Below are 17,869 nucleotides of genomic sequence, written 5' to 3' on the forward strand. Positions count from 1 at the left end.
CAATGCGAGCTCTCATCCCCACTGAAAGACATCAGCAGGATCCTGAAAGGCATCTCAAACTTCCCTGCTCCCAGTGGCACCCAGAGATAGTGGCATTCACTACAAATGCCACTTCTGAACATTACAGCCTGCAACAAACAGCAGAGTTCTCTTTTTAGTTACACCATGTCCCTCTCCCTTAGCCTGTAATGGCACCTAAATCTGAGGAGCCATACCCCCAGTTACCCATTTAAAAAATTACAAAGAACCATAAAAGCAAGCCTAGCCTAAATATCAATACTTCAGGCAAATTATACCCACAATATAGAAGGTTTAACCAAACATCTTATTTTTTCCCTTCACAGAGTTTCTCACACCAGGATGGGGGTAAGTGCCTTTTTATTACTGTATAGCTTTGGGTTTAACAAGAATTTTACTATAGCTTTATTGCAAAGGTTTACAGAGTAAGGGGTTTCTTCATTGTATGTTTCTGATTTATTGCTAGAACTATTACTTTTTTCTTTGGAACTGTAAGCACAAACGTCACTATTGTGGTGAAACAGTACTCCTTTGGCAGAGCTCCACCTCTTCTTATGTGCAACCAAGGGGAAAGAACAGCACGGATTACTTAAAACAGACATTGTACAACTTCTACGTTATTGACCCCCTTCACCACATGATAGCCCTGCACTGCAGACTCCTTTCAACCTCTCTGTAGTCAGTCTTCTTCATTTTATGCACTCATGCTCTGCCCATAAACACTTAAATACAATAAGGACTATTCCTAACATGCAGGAACAACTATTAAAATTAGATTACTTTACTGATGAATGACATTATTTGCATGAAGATTCTTACAGAAGGAAAACTTTGCATGGATGGATGAGGATGTAATAACTCCTAGTTTATGAACTCAGCGTCACACTATGTATGATCAGTCTAAATACTGAACTATAAATCTAGTTTTCTGAGTGAGCAAATAATACGGTTTAGTCACAGGAAGCTAGAAAGACCCTTGTAGTGCCTCTCCAAGACCCCTAGGACCCAGGAAGGATATCATGCTGATCCATTTGCAGATAAATCTATGCTCCACACTCTCATTCTCAGTACATGTCTTTGAACTGGCAAGATTCAAAATACTTGAGGTCAAGACTACCTCCTCCAATTGCTGACAAAGCTATGCCCAACTGTACTGTGAGTATAGATGAGGAATATGTAGGATGATCCTAACATTAAGGCACTGGGATACAAAAGAAGGTTAATATGTAGCATATAAGCTGACTTGGAATTTTCTTTTTGAGATGATAATATTACTTAGTAAGAGAGTTTTCTTCTTAATTCAAAGTTCTAGTTCTGAAAATTTCACTTCTGTTAGCAATATAATCCAAGTTTCACATTAACTCCCACTGGAAAAAAAAAAAAAAAAAGTCCCAGATAGGATGCTCTGCTTACTCTTCCTTCCTCCTGGAGCATTTGAAATCAGCTACCACAAAGTAAATAAAGATCCAGAACGGCACATATTTTGTACCTATGAAGAGTTTCACCATGGTTGTTGGCAAGTTCAAAAAAAAAAGGATGATGCCTACAGAAATTAACCCCCAAAGTGTGCAGGAGCTTTTATGACTCCTGCAAGATACAGTCTGCCTCTTTAAGTGCGTTGTCTTAAATGGGAACAAAAGGAAGCCCCTAGCAAGTACAAAGTGGTGGTTTCCCCGAAGGTATTTTATTGTAGCAATGTAGTATTTCATTGGGTTCAAGAAGAACCTCACTTCTCTCCAGATTTTGCCTGCTTTCAGGGGTTCCCTCCCTCACAGGCTGAGCCAGACAAGGATAGCTCATGGTTTCTGAAGGGTAACAGAAAACTGCAAAACTATGCCAAAGACAGGAGAGCGCCTCTGGAATAAGTGTGCAATCAGAGGGAGCAGGGGTTATAGCTAAATTAACCAGTACCTCTTCTTTTCCAGGCCACTTGCTTTATATATCTTCTCTCTTCCTCTTGGCAGCTGGTCCTTGTGGGCTGAGGTGGTCTCTGGTCATCCTCTAAGCAGTACCATACTCTTCTTCTCTAGGGATGACCAAGGCTGCAAACTGCCCTCTGAGCCCTCCTACTGTGAGCACAATGTGATTGTATATCTTCACAGGGTGAAAGCTGAGCAAGTCCTTTGTTTTCCGCCCTTTGACAAGAGTCTTGAGGGTAGCTGATCAGAGCAGGAAGAAAACATGTACATAGCTAGCTGTGAGCACTTTGGTACCATAGATTTTTCCTTCTTTTAGAAACATATAGGACTTGCTTTGTTGCAGCAGATCAGCCATCTGTCTAGCAACTGTCTGTAACACATGCTGTGGAGGGAAATGGTAGGAGCCATTGGGCACTACAGGAAGGCTGTGTAAAACACAGATGAAAACCAACATCGACCTGTCGGGGCAATTTCTTCATTTGCTGACACATCCTGAAAGACTTGGGAGTCCATAAATACCACATTAGTTTGCTCTTTGTCCATCCCTCCCTTTATTCTAAACATTACCATGGTACAGGAAGTGATTTATTTTACCATTGTGTTCCTCTGCATGGTTTTGTTCCATATATATATGTGAGTGACAGAGCTTTTGAGTGTGCAGAAAGCACTGCTATGCGGAGTTCAGAAACCAGAAGGGTCCAGATTAAGGCTGCAAGGGAAGGGGACAAGTGGTGGTGAGCACTGTTGGCTGGTCAAGTGATTCTTTGAGTCCTTCCAAGCCTTCCCAGAAAATAGCTGTGTTTAGCAATAAGCATTTCTGAGCCTGAAGTCATCCAGGCACAATAAACACAAATCCCGTGTTTTCCAGGGTATGAACACACCTTGCCTTTGTAGATTACCCTGTGAGAGAAAGCAGAGCAGAAAAGCTGAGGCTGTGGGCTGTGGCCCTGTAACCTGCAGCCATGCTCCTGCCATCTCCTTGGTGGTTTGTCACTGACAAGCTCTTCATTAAATAAGGCCTGAGAGATGCTAGGAATGACATCATTTGGTACTGCTCTGGTACTGCTCAAGACTGCAGTCAAAACCAGGCATGCTGTACTGCTATGCTGCATGCACATCATCATGAATAAATGGAGAGAGCTCTTACTCCACGTGCGCATGTGTTTATGGCTCAGTGTATATATAAAATAAAAGCCACATTAAGATCTGGTATAAATCCCTTGACTGCTGAATTTGCCTCAGGGGTAAATTCATCCTCTGCAATCTTTGGCCATTTGTATGCAAACTACATGCTGCTACTTCAGCCAATATACAGAAGCCACCATTAGAGTAACTACATTTTGCATAAGCCTCTGTTTGAATTTGGTATGTATTAGCATATATTTGGTAAAGATGTGGCTGTGGAAACCTAGCCTGGCCTGGATTGTTTAGCTTCCAGCACATTACTTAGAGACTCTTCTGGTTTTCCTTCTTCCGATCTTGATCAGCTGTGCAGCCCAACAGCAAAACAGATGAGCTTGTCCTTAGAGGAGTCAAGTACAGATCTTTGTAGAGTACTTTCCACATGTCCTGTAAAAACTCATCAGCAATTGTTTTTCAATTGTAGAGTTTAAAGTAACTTTTTTATTTGGTCTGCATCTATGGTTGCCACAATTACAGCACCTCTGATCACTTGAGTAAAAACCATTGATCACCATCCTTTGGGTGCAGCCTGTTAGCCAATTTCCTACCCATCTCACAGACAACTCATCCAATCTGTATCTTGCCAGCTTGTCCAGGAGAGGGCTGTGGGAAACAGTGTCAAAAGCTTTGCTCAAGGCCAAGTAAATGGCATCCACTGCTTTCACAATGTCAACAGAAGACATTATTTTTTTGTAGAAAGTGATCAGGTTTGTCATGATTTGCCCTTGGTAAATCCATGCTGGCATTTCCCCATCACCTGCTTCATTTGATTTGTAATAGTTTCTAGGAGGACTCATTCCATCAGTTTCCCAGGGGCTGAATTAAGACCAATAAGACTCTTTTTTTCCTGGGCGTTCTTTTGGTCCCTTCCTATAGATGTGTATGATACTTTCCCTCTTCCAGTCATCAGGGAGATTCCCTGATCTCTGTGAAGTTCAAATATTATAGACAGTCTCCTTGCAACAATGCCAGGCACTTCTCTTGGTGCCCTAGATTTCAACCAGACCCAGGGATTTATGTAGAATGAGCCCCTGCAAGAGGCTGCACGCCAGCCCTTCCTCCACTACTGGTGGGTCAACACATGGGTCATCATAGCTACTTTGTCTCGTGATCTGGGATACAGCTACACCAGTAAAGACAGAGGCAAAGAAGGTAATGAGAACATTTACCTTGTCCACATTGTTAGTAACTAGTTTCCCTGCCCTGTTTAGTAATGGCATATGTCTTCCCTGTGCTTCTGCTTACCTCTTGCAAATCTGAAGAACCCTTTCTTGTTGTACTTGACATCTTTGGCCAATTTCAGTTCTAGATGAGCCTTCCTGACTGCCACACACCCTAGCAAGGTTCTTGTAGTCCTCAATAGTTGTTTGGCTGCCTTTCCATAGTCTGTATGCTTCTGTTCTGCTTTTAATTACACCTAAAGGCTCATTGTTAAGCCAAAGTGGTATTTTATTCAGCCTTCTTTCTTTACCTTTGTAGACGATGAAACATTTTTGCACTTTCAGCAAGCGCTCTTGAATAACTCCCAGCACTCAAAAGCTCCTTCGCCCTCCATGGATGCTTCCCATGGAATCCCTCACAGCTAAGTTCTGAGCATACTGAAGCTAGTTCTTCTAAAATTTGGGAACTTTGTCCTACTACTGGTCTTCGGTAGTAGTCTTCAGCTCAGCAGGATCTTAAACTCCACAGTGTTGTGGTCACTGTATCCAAGGCTCTCACTGGTAGTTTTGTTGTCAAGTAAGTCTTCTGGGTTTGCGAGCAGTAAATCTAGGAATGTGCTGATCCTAGTCAGCAGGCCCAGCATCTACAGTAAGAAACAATCCTCAGTGCATTCCAAGAACCTGATGGATGGCTTGTACACCAGTTTATTACTTTTTCCAATAAATGTCTGGGCAATTGAAGCCACCCATGCGGACCAGGTTCTGTTGGCCTGAGACTTCCTTGAGCAGCCAAAGTGAGGTTTTGTCAGCTTCATCATCCTGATTGGGAGGTTGGTAACAGACTCGTAACATAAGATCCCCCTTGGTGATGATCCCTCTAATCTTCATCCAAAGGCTTTCATTCAATAGAACTGGCATAGTCTCCAGAGCTCTCCTCTATGCACTCAAATTTCTCTTTCACATAAAGTGCAACTCTACATTCTCTTCTTCCCTTCCTATCTTTCTGAAATTGTTTGTACCCATCCATTATAGTCTTCCCATCATGTGAGTTTTCCCATCAAGTTTCTGTGATTCTTGACATCTCTCAGGCTGGGCACAGAGCTCTAGTTCCTCCTGCTTGTTGCCCAGATTACATACATTGGTATACATGCACTTGAGGTGGCTGAACTTAGGGTTCTTGCCTTTGCAAAGGGTTGGTGAGCATTCCCTACTGGTTTTTCAGGTGTACTCATCCACCATGTTGCTTATGGATATACAGATGTCAGTTGTGGAACCTACCCTCCAAGTTCATTAGTTTAAAGCATGATTCACTAAGTCAGAGCCAGCCTATTCAGCCTTTAGGAAAGTTTCCTGCTTGGTCTTACAAACATGGTAGGAGGGTCATAATTTCTGTTCTGTAGCTTCATGGACCCCCAGGGGGGTTTGCAGGTGGAACAACCCTACCCTGGGAGCCATTATTTGCAGAAGAATTACCACGGATTTTACTGGTAGTCAGAATTTGTAAAGATAATCCAGTCCTTGGAAAATAAGCGTGTCTGACACTTGGCCACAGGCATCTGTGTGGGAACTATTCTGAGCACTTGAACATCTGGTTTTGTGTAAGCACCCTCAAAGGATTGTTTTGCCTCTTATGTTTTCCCAATCACTTGTCTGATAATATGGAAGAGTGCCTTGGTCCTAAAACACAGTTCTAAGTAGTACAAAGAGCCACAGGACATGTTTTATGGCAACCTTAGATATTAATAATTCATCCAAAGTTGAAAAGAAGATATTGAATGCAGTCAGTTCAAATGCTTTAATTTATATATGTCTTACTTCTCACGAGAATGAAATGCTAATTTGTATCTCATCAGCTCCTTGTAAAATTGTTCTCTTACATCCTTTTTAAAGGTGCTAAATGAAACAAACATTGTTGCCAGTGAGATAAACGGGAAAAAGCAAGTTCATTGGGGGGGGGGGGGGGGGGGGGGCGGGGCGCGGGGAAGATGGAACAGGAACTGGCAGAATCAACCAAGCCCCAATTTCTTCTAGTCAAATACCCCATTTCTGACAACAGGGTACCACCACTTGCTTCAGAAGAAAGAGTACATGAGAATCCCACCCCCACCACCTCCACCCTGGTGTTTCCTTCTCAGGACAATAATGAGAGATTATCAGGAACCCTGAAACTAATTTTTTAATATTTTATTCTAAGTAACATCCAGAGAAGTTTCTGAACTGAGTCAATGTTAACACCTAACACCTAGGTATTGTCTCCTGATGCAGAAGCAGAAAAAAACCCCCAACTTACTAAGGTCTACAGACACATACACCATCAAAATTAGAGTTTCACCATCTAAATGTACAACCAATCTTGCTTACTGCTAGACGTCAGTAATGCTAGATGACAGAGTGGTCAGCTCAGTTCCCTGTACAGGCACTGGGGAAAAACAAACACTTGCAAAGGCTTTTTGCCACATGAAGTGCCCTGGGATGAGAACTGTACCCTATCCATGGGTCTTTCACAGTCTCATGGACTGTAAAAGAAGTCAGGATGACTATTTAAGCAGCACAAGTCTGCATCGATTACAACCATGCGTGTACAAATACATCTGTCACTCAAGTAGCTGGAGGAGTGCGTGCTGAAACTACTGTTACAGCAGTACACTCTACGGAGTGAATAATTACTGAACTTCTGCCATTTCCAGAGCACAAAGTGTGTTCTTATTCTGGCCCAGAAACACAGTCCCCACTTCTTCTTTCTTCTGAGAAATTACTTCAGTTTTCAATAATGGCCTGATCATTTGCTGGTGATATTTCCCAGAATAACAACAGCAAACATTGTACCAGTTTCTCATCAGAGGCAAGAAACCCTGCAAAAGAAAGCAGCAGTTGCTGGCCACTGCTTAGTCAGCTGTGTCCTAAACAATTATTTCTTCTAGGCTCTACTTCTAAAAATAAAACACTTCGAGGAGACAGTATGCACTGAAAATATGTAAGTCCATTTGCCAAGCCTGCCATTTGTGCGCTGAAATATGAAATAAAATAATATTTGCTTGAACAAGGTGTTTTTTTTCAAACTCCTCTGTTACAGACTGAACTTCTATACTAAATTCCTGGCTTTCTAGAATGAATTTGCATGTGCCTCTGTGGCATCCTCCTCTGGCACAGGAAGGGGGAAAGGAGACCTCCTTACTTGAGTCACCTACAATGCTCCATGGAAGGATGGAATATCTTCTTGAGAACTGTGATTACTGTCTTCCTGCACCCAGCAGCACTAGTGGCCACTGCACGCTATTAAGTAAAAGCTGCCATTTCAATAAAACCATCTCACTAATACCAGGCCAAATTTTCCTGCCAAAGGAGCAGATTTGGGATTAGAGGTGGCACACCATGTCTTTGCTGAGGATGCTGCCAGGTGTAGGGTTTTTTCTGGTATGGGTGTTAGCCCATAGGGAATGTGATGAAAGCACCTCCCTTCACCAGATACAGTAAAGCAGCCTACAACAGGACATTTCATTTTCACTCTCACAAGTTCACTTTTGTGATCTGCACTGGTATTTTTCTTTCACCTGCTTATATAACAGCAAGAGGCACCAAGTAAGGCAGATTCTGCCTCCTACCCTGACACATGGACCAGGCTGTACTGAGGGCTCAAAGACTTAAATTATACATTATACCAGCAAAGTACCCTTGGAGGAAAATGGAGGTTTTTTACACCAGACAGGATCTTATATTTGAACAGAAATTTAACCACTTCCATACAAAACTAAAAACACTTCCAGCTGATAAAAATGTGATTTTAATTTTTTTTTCTTTTTTGTTTTGGTCTGGTGCCTGAACTTCCAGTCAGTTATTTGCACATCTCTGCTCTGAGCTCTGCTTTTATCTCAGCCCCTGAATCCTTGCAGAGTTATATATGCTATCTTGTTATATTTAACCCTGCCCCAAAACACCTCCAGGTAAATAACTGTAAACATCTGTAATGTATCTTGTAAAGAACGTACTTAGCTTATGCTAAACAACCATAAGCTTATATGTAAAACAAGTCAGTTCCTTTAAGATTGCTTTTTACCAGTTCAGGGTTTGTTAATGAATGATGGCACTGCAGAACTGACAGGTGCTTAATACCTACTTGAAGATCACGACAGGCCACCCTATCAACATCTACACATGATTTCATTATTAGCTAAATTTCAGCTTTAAGAACAAAAAGCCAAGTGCCGGTTCAAATATATCGGAAACAGACAGCGCAAAAGAGCTGGCCTTTCATCCCATTCAATCAACACTAGCATTTTTAGGCTTTTATATCTCTATCTGAAATGTCATGTATTCTGGGTATCAGATTAGATTTGTTCCTTACCTTCCCTGCCTCTCCCCTCCATTTTAAAGGTCACAGACTTGATAAATCCAGAACCTCCTGACAAATAATTTTATGTGTTCAACTGACATAAGGTTTGAGTCATCTGGACCCATTCCCTCCTGCCTCAGCTAGTCTATTGAACACCAATCACACGACGGTGACTTTGCACTTTGTTTGCTTTGATCCAATTATCTAGTACAAAGCTCCAGTGACTATTGTCAGGGCTGACAATACTCTGCTGTCTAAGCAATGAAGCCACTGGGGCTCGTAGCACGAATCTAACTGTTTCCTGTTCTCTGACACCAGATGCAGTAAATTACATTTACTCCCAGATCCCTGAACTCCCAACCCTCTATTCACGAACAGCAGATCCAGTTCCTGGGTGGGACGGAGCAAGCAGAGTAGCTGGTAAGTCTCAAGGAACAAAGTATTATAATACCAGTCCAGTAGCCATGAACTTTTTTTGTTATATTACCTTAATAGGCATGGTGTCCAATATCATTTAAATGCCAGGAAATGCTGCTTGATTTGTATTTTGTAAATAAGTCAAGGCTTTTTGAGCAGCAATGAGTACTCTCAAAGAAATGTAGTTGAACTACTTACAAGCAGCATAAGAAACTCATCTGGGTTTTTTTGCGTGGAAACATTCCGCTCTTCCCATCTCTGCTGATACAAATACATGGTATCTAGGCCAAGGTTTTGTCTCGTCTGTTGTAGCCATGCAACTCCCATTAAAATGAATGAAACAGAGAGACACTCACAAAACCCCATACATGCTTCAAATGTTTATGTAATTTTATACTGATTTGTATGCCATTCTTTCTTATTGGGGAAAAGGTGGGGAAATTGTGGCATGTTTTGTGCTTGAAGTCATACAAAGAATTTTCTAATACTTATTTTTCAGATTGAGTATGTGTTTTAAATGTAACAACATGATGGTTGAAAGTTGTAAGTTTTTCTTATTTTCAATATCCTTCTTTTCTAAACAATGTATTCCCTATCTCAAGACCAGATAGCTGGTGGCTATTTAAGAGGTATCCCAAGGAGTGGGAATGAAAGGTGTCTTACGTGAAGAACAGGTTAACAAGCACAGCAAAGCAATGTCTGCAGCTAAGACACTGTGCACACCTACAGAATATGTCATTTTGTTCAGAAGCCATTCCAAAAGCTTTCCTTCCATGAATGCTTACCCTCATCTGTCTTAAAAGCAAGTTTCCCCCTGTGTGTTTTGTGCCATTTTGTCAACACCAAAGAAGCAATAATTTCTTTGATTCTTCAGCTGACCAAGAAGCCTTGTTCATGTGGTCCTTGGTAAGAGTATCATGTGCGTGCAATAGGTTAAACAAAAGGTAACAGTGTATGTGCTCGAAGATAGACTGTAAGCATACATCTTTAAAAAACTGAAAGTATATTGAGATTATTTTTTTTAAAGAACAGCCTCTGAATCCACATAACAGGCAGAAGCTAGATGCTTTTGTCTGCATGTTGGGATCTGGTTTTTGTGAAGCACTGCATCATTTTACACTGTAATTAAAGCTTGTGCAGAAAACTTGTACTCATGAATACAGGTTGTCATCTTCAAGTACTGCTTTCAGTTTCAACTCCATTGTCAGACAGTTTTGTATTGTGTTAATAGAGTACATTTTGTAGTAAATAAGCTCTGCTTAAAGACCTTTTAGAAATAAACATTAGTTCATTTTTCAGCTACTTTGACAAGATGGGCTGGTAAATTTTTCTGCAGAGAACAAACAGTATGCATACAGGCAGATAAGCCATGTTCTATTATTCCTCCCATGGCAATGCATTTCACTAGTGAACAGCTTTCTAAGACACTCATGTATGTTTAAGCATTTACCTGCACAAGTAACTTTAATATGATACCTGGGGCAGGTCATAAACTACATGTAATGCCAGTATCTAAAAACACTACTGCTGAAGCCATGGTAGAAGAAACTAAAAGAAAACACTGACAGTGGCAAATGCTTAAGCAAATTAGCCAAACATAAAATACACAAGGACCAGACCTGTTAATTTTCTAGATCAGATCAGCCAGCGGGACAGAGTCTTCCAAGCAATACTAGAACTTTTTGCCCAAAGTCTGCCTAATAAGTAAGATGTTGTTACTTGTCAGTACTCCATACCATTGATAAAAAGATGCATCCTACAACTCTTCCTAAATATGGCCAGGTCCATGTGATTTAACTATCAGATTTTCCCTATTGGCTTCTGAATTCTTAATTAAGGCCCATTAAACAAGCCTTTTCATGCACACTACTGAATAAAATTCGTTCATCAAAACAAGGAGGGTCTGGCAGATTGCACCCTCTTTTGCACTAAAAATATGTGCAATAACATGGCATTCAACTATTTCACAGGAAAATCAGTAGCCTTTATTGAAAAGTCAAGCCCCAGATAGTATTTTTACTTTTCAAAGAGGAGAAGCACAGGAGATCCAGGGTTGCTCAGGATGCTGCTTTTCACCAAGAAGGTAGCAGATAGCCAGTCAGTAGGCTTGCAGTGCTCTCTGTGCAGGGCTGTGGTGCTCAGAACAAATCAAGAACCACTGCACATCAGAGATGATTTTCTGGACATACTGTTGCTCCCTGATAGTTCAGCTTTACTTCAGTTCAGCTGTCCACCACTCAAAAACATGCCAGTGTGGCAGTTATAGCATCTTCCCTATAGACTAGCCAACCTCTATTTTTACCTCTGAAATGTGGGAAGTTATTCAACAATATCTGCCTGAGCACCCCTAGCAAGATCAAGTGATGTTCGTAGCCCACTCACCCACAGCCCAGAGGCCAAGGCAATAAACAAAATTCCTCTTCCTTTCCTCCTTCCCCTAACATCCACCCAAGAAACTGCACCTAGAAGGGAATCAATTCCAGAGTGTTAGTGGTGGCACCTGCATCTTTTTGTTTCAGTACCTCTATAAATTAGATTAAAGGTTTCAGGGCAGAGGTACTTGCATGAGACTTGAAGGGCACTTGTCTACCAGCTCCTGTGCTAGGATGGTCCCAAGTAAGTAATCCATCCTAGCTGCTCTCTGAGCTGCACCACGGTGCAGCTTGCCACAACTTCTCAGAGCAACCTGCTTCAGGGCTTAATAGCTACCAGCCCTGGGGTGACAGCTTTTTTCCTTATTTTCAGCCTATATAAATCTCTCCTATTTCATTCCATGCTGGCTGCCCCTCAGTCTGCTACCATACAGCTGAGAGCAGAGCCCAGCTCTCACTCCTAAAGCCTCCTCCTGGCTGCTCAGGCTGCTGTGGGATAGCCAGGCATGAAAATTCCAGCGTGGCGAGGAAGATCAGAAAACTGACATCCCTACTTCATTATGGAAATGGGCATCCTGTGCTCAGGGTCATGACAGCTATGGACACAGCGGGTCCATAAACCTCCCCAAAGCAGTGGTAAAACACAGTCCTTAGGCATATTCCCATAGTTTGCAACGGCCAGGGTGAGGTCCCTGGTTCTGCAGCCCACTCCAGCCTTCAGCAATGCCTTGCTCTCAGAGGTAGCAATGCTCCTTCAACCACTGGCACCTCCATCCTCCTGCTCCACACAAGTGTTTGTGTGGCATTGCACTTCACCTAAACAGCCCTGCTGGACTGACCAAGGTCTGAGCAGATGCACACAGCATGTAGATGTCCAGACCCTGCATCTGGCTGGGCTGCCTTCCAGACTGCATTCCTGGGGGCCAGAGGAGATAACTTCAAGGGCCAGTCTGCAATACATGCAATAGATTGCCCACTAAGCAACACATGAATTTTCTGTCTAGAGCTATAAGGGGGGTCATGATGTATGTCATGATAAACTTCCCATTGATGATTAAATACTCTGCTTTAAGGATACAGAAGAAAAATTCTACTATGTGTGAATAATAAGACTGAGGGAATATATTAAAGTAAGAGTAATTTTTAATCATGATTTAATAAATACAAGCATACCAAGCTACATCGGTTCTCGGGCAAGGATATTCTGTACTCAGTTGAAAATAAGTCAGGGAAAAGAAAAAACATGTCAGTTTGTAGTGTCTGCAGGTAAGACAAATTGTGATTATACCATTGAGGTTCATTGGTGGATGTGGTCACCCTAAGTTTCACAAACACTTGTCACTGCCTGTGGTAATTTGTAATTAAGTGTCTGTGGATGTCTGTCGGGGAGCCAAAATGTCTTCATCTGCATAAAAGGAATGCTTAAACAGATGTCTACTTCTGGAAAATCTGTGACACCTTTGCACATTTTTCTTTGAAAAGCTGCCTAGTGAGATGACACGGTATCTTAAAATGGGTGTTACGGCGGTGTAGACTGCTTGTCTATTCCTACTGTGTGGTCTCCACAGTCTTCATCTTGTTATTGTTTCCTTCTGAATCACTAGAAAAGCTTCTTTGCTATCTTAAAGCAGCATCCCTCACATGCATTTTTTTACCAGTTTTTTCATGACACTTTGAAAATCAGTTCATTATTACTTTTTTCTTCAACTTTGGCAACAATGCTTAGGGCCTAATTAAAATAAATGAGGGAGCACTTCTTGGCCGTTTTGTACATTCTCTTAATCTGCAAGCAGAGGTCATGGTTAATGCCTTGGTGTGGAAGCTGAGACAGCTGCCTTGTCATGCGTCTGTGGGAGAAATCATCCCACTCCTGTGTGATTTTGTTTTCCTACCTGTAGAACAGGGGTAAAAAATGTTTCTTCACCTCTCTAAAGCATTTTGAATACTACAGGTGGAAGAGTTAAGCAAGAATGAGCGTTGATAATAAAGCAGTCCATGTGTTACTTGCAACAAACAAAAGTTATTACCACCTAACTGGCAGTTTGAGGGCAGAGAAGGAAAAGAGACTAGAAAGGCTCTTGGAGTTTCTCTCTGAATTTGAGGCAAGTTCAGAATGGAAAGGTTGTGGGCAACCTGCATGCTGTCACCTCCGTTTGCCTAAAACACACCTAACCCAAGTGTTCTTGGCGCTCCTAATTGATCAGACATCTCCACACGGTGTGAGCTGGAAGACTAGGTCCTGTTTGCCACAGGTATGCCTAGCCTCCAGGTGCATAAAAAGCTGTGGTGTAACAACCATCGCTGTCCACAGAGTTGCATCCCACCTCTAACGCAGAATGCTTGGCCCTTTAGAAGCAGGAGGTAGGAAAAGGGGCACAGTAGTTTTCTTTGTCTATTTGGCAATTAACCATTCACTGGCTTTTTTTGTTGTAACATGCACTTCCTCTCTTGTTTTCATTCAAGCTTTGTGCACCATGGAAATTAATGTGGAGAAAGACAAACAGACAGGAGAGACCAAGATTGTCTCTGCTTCACCTATTGGCCCAGATGAGGCCCATCAAAGAGGATTCAAAGTCTATGATGATGGTACCAAGGTAGTCTATGAGGTTCACTCTGGTGGCACAGTGGTAGAAAATGGAGTACATAAATTAAGCTCAAAGGACGTAGATGAACTTATGCAAAAAGCTGGACAATCAAATGTAAAAGGAGGGTATGAAACAGTGACTGTGTCAGACAGAAATGTGGTAGCTGATGGAAACCTTAGCCATATGAAGGAGCAAATGCTCTTCAAGGAGGCAAAGCTGGAAATGGTACACAAACCCAGCAAAGGGCATGCTGTGAACCCTCATCCCCAAGATAAACCCTGTGGTGGCAAAGCCCCAGAGGCCAGTGCAGAGCAGCCAGTGACAATGATATTTATGGGCTACCAGAACATTGATGATGAGGAGGAAACGAAGAAAGTGCTGGGCTATGACGAGACCATCAAGGCAGAGCTCGTCCTGATTGATGAAGACGATGAGAAGTCATTGCGGGAGAAGACAGTGACAGATGTCTCCACAATGGATGGAAACGCTGCTGAGCTGGTCTCCGGTAGGCCCTTGTCGGATACGACAGAGCCCTCCTCTCCCGAAGGGAAGGAAGAGAGCCTGCCCTTGGAAGCTGCCCCAGGTACACAAAAGAAAAAGCGCTGTCAATGCTGTATTGTCATGTGAACACCTCCTCCTTCCCTCCTCCAGGCAGCTCCTGCTCCATCACTTACCTAGACCTCACTGTACTTCTAACTGCAATACTGTGAACTGGAAGTGAATGCCTCCATTGCCTTGCAGTTGGGTTGCTTTGCTTTCTAGTTCTTCAGGAAGAGGAACGCATGGTTATTTTCCCATCAGACGTACTATTCGGGGTTTGGGGAGGGGATGGGAGTTTTGGGGGGTTTTTTTTGGTTGTTGCTGATTTGGGGTTTTTTTTTTCCTTAATATTGCAGAGTGAGAGATAAATGGGAAATGGAACAAATGTTTTCATATTTATTTGATTTATATATATAATATATATAATATATATAATGAAAACACTTTTTACATTTTTCTTTGGATATCTGGCGGGCTTGATCAGATTCCTAGGATTTTGTGGGAGTGTTTCACAGCAGCCAGATATGAGAGCCTTAAAAAATGTTGCTTCTCTTTTTTAAGAAAAATCACATTTAAACATTATTTTATAGATCCGATTTTTTATTTCTTGGGGGAAGGCTTAGATCATTTCACTGTTTTAATTAGCTAAAATTCAGACAAGTCTTTCCAAAAAAAGTTCACATAGTTTTGTTTCATAGTAACTTTCCAGTTTAGTTTGCAGTGTCAGAAAAACCCATCAGCCATTTCTGCTTATTGGTGATACCAAAAGTGGACCTTAATTATTCTTTCTAGAAAATGTATGAATGATGATTTTGCCTTATATAAATCTTCCAGATTACAGTATTGTATGTGTACTTCATCTCCCCAAATTGCAGTTGAAATTAACTTGACATGAAAAAGATGCAGCTGTCACACCAACTGAAATGGAGTCACTGATCTAATTACTTGCCTTTCAGTAACTCTGCCAATGTTTATACATGAAGTTTTCCTGCTGAACTCCAGTAGATAAGAGATAGTGTTTTCTATTTCCTTAGAATATAAATGAACTTCTCTCACAGTCTGACCCTGTTCCCACTGGATTCAGTGACAAAATTCTCCGTCCTGGGAATGAGGGCAGGGCCAATTTTATTTTGTAATTCTTAGGGAAGCATAATTTCTCATACAGTGTACCTCCAGTGCACCTATGTAATGACAGGCAATGGATCTGATCCTGCCCTGCTTACCCAGGTAAAGCTTCCATGGAGGCCCACTGGAGTTTTATTGGAGCAGCTGTTTAAGGTGAAGATCCTACTGCTGCAAGGCTAACATTTTCAGAAACTGCTGGTGGTTTTGGATGCTCCATTTTCTGGTGTGGCACACTTCAAAGAGGCCTGATTTCCAGTATTTTTTTCCTCATCAGCCCTCTGAAAATCAGGCCCGTTAAAAACAACTCTAGGTGAAAACGTAAAAAGGTGAAGGCATCCAGAATCAGTAGATGTTTCTTTGTTCCTTGGTCCTTTGATTCTTCTAACTACAATGAAAAAGCAGCCAGCTTTTTCATGGTAATATATTATGAGCCTGATTCTTGTCTCACACCAGGTTTGCTTAAGTGTAGCTTCACTTGTTCTAGTGGAGTTGGTCTGGATTTATAACTACAAAAGTGAGATTAAAAATCAGGATTTATATTTTCTGATAGTGCTAAAAAGTACTGAAGATTATTTTGAAGTGTCTTTGAAACTATCAGACCAAAACCCAGTAACAGCAACTGAAAAACAAAATTTAAAAAGTAAAAAAGAAAAACAAAAAAAAAAAGAAAAGAAAAAAGAAAAGAAAAAAGAGAAAACAACAAAAAGCCTCTTTTCAGTCTGAGGTGGTTCCTATGGTATTTCTGTTCTTTCTTCGATGGTGCTTTTACTGCATTGTTAGTTCAGAGCATCTGATTAAACAGAGTTCTTGCTCTGTACTCTTTTCTTTCTGTGCCAGTAAAAAAGACACTTGTCATGGTGGTGGTAATATGAGGCACACTGAAAACATACACAGACAAAAAATGCAAAAAGTAGTTCCTGTGTTAGGTCACTCAGCCATCGGTATGGAGCTGGTCGATGTAACTTTTTACCACTGCCCAGATGACAGTCAGGAAAAAAAAGCAAGCAGAGAGCAGGAAAGGACAGCCAATCTGTACGACACCTGCAGAAATTTTGCTGGCCTCCATATCTGCTTCAGTGGCCTGGCCAGATTAATAGACTTCCTCACACTCCCTCCACTTCCTCTGGAGGCTTTCGGATGGGAGAAGGACCAAACTCACCCACAGAAGCTCTGCACATCATCTCTTGACTCAGGCTTAGGTGGTTAAGTTTTATCAAAGAGAGGAATGGCTGCAGAGCCCCATGTTGTGACAATAGGTCTGATGGCTGTTTGTTGGAAAATAGCAACCCATGTTTTGGGTTTTTTTGGTTGGCTTGTGTGTTTTTTTCCTTTTTTTTCCCAGAAAGTCTAAGCATTTACAAATCGCAACATTTCTTAAAACAAGACCCTGATTTTTCAACCCTAAGGTGGCCTGGCGAGGCTGTCCCCAGGCATGTTTAGGACCCCAAAGCACTGCAATGTGAAGGGTGAAGCCCTTTCTGTCTTGCCTCTACCCTGGGAGCCGGGCATGCTTTGCAATAGTTCTCTCACTCTGGGGCCTGTTCACTTCACCGGTAACACTTCAAAACAAACCTTTCAGCCATCTCCTCCAGGTCTGGCCAGTCATCTCGTTGCTTACCACCCTTTCCTCTCCAGGTGTGATGTCACCATCATGGTCACCCTGGCTTCTCAGTGTCTTCCCAGCCCAACCTTTTTCCTTCTGCTGCTCCTCTCTCCTATGGAAATTTTTTCCCAAAGACTTCTGCTCGGGAAATCTGGGGTGTCGTCTTTACCCTAACCTACTCTGTCCATGCACCTCTTCAGCCACATGCTCCCGTCAGATGACCTTCTGGTTCAGCACAGACTCAGCATTTTGGGGATGACTCCCTCAGTGGCCAGCTTTGGGAGATGTTTGCTGAGACTGGGACCAGAACATGTCTGGGACCACTGCAACATCTAAGGCACAATGTGGCGGGGAGATGGTGACAGGCAGGAGTCCAGAAGTGGCCCTTTAGTGGTTAGAAGTAGAGCACAAGCCTTAAACCTTAAACCTGTTGAATACCTACTGCTCAATACTTGTAGCTAACATTTGAGTGCCTAGGAAGGCCAGTGTTTTTTATGTCTTCATATGAACTCCATGGTTAATGGGCCCCGATAGATTCAGAAAAGCTTAAGGTTTGTCTGCATAGGGTTTGTCTTTACGGGTCAAGGGCAGTTCCATGTCTGAGGTTAGGAAAAATGT

General features: G+C 42.1%; 1 protein-coding gene across 2 annotated transcripts in view; it reads left to right on the plus strand.

Moving 5' to 3' along the window:
* LOC119141728 (paralemmin-2-like) overlaps positions 1 to 17,869 on the plus strand; it is a 155,803-nt gene that overhangs the window by 109,765 nt on the left and 28,169 nt on the right. Inside the window, exons 5-7 of one of the 2 annotated variants that reach the window (XM_037374299.1) lie at positions 345 to 366; positions 8,928 to 9,029; positions 13,862 to 14,566. In XM_037374299.1, coding sequence (XP_037230196.1) covers positions 345 to 366; positions 8,928 to 9,029; positions 13,862 to 14,566 — 829 coding nt within the window. Of the gene's footprint in view, positions 1 to 344; positions 367 to 8,927; positions 9,030 to 13,861; positions 14,792 to 17,869 lie in introns of those variants that run through there. The other variant, XM_037374300.1, reaches the window with a different exon arrangement.

This window comes from Falco rusticolus, chromosome Z, assembly GCF_015220075.1.
Source record: "Falco rusticolus isolate bFalRus1 chromosome Z, bFalRus1.pri, whole genome shotgun sequence".
NCBI classification, from domain to species: domain Eukaryota; kingdom Metazoa; phylum Chordata; class Aves; order Falconiformes; family Falconidae; genus Falco; species Falco rusticolus.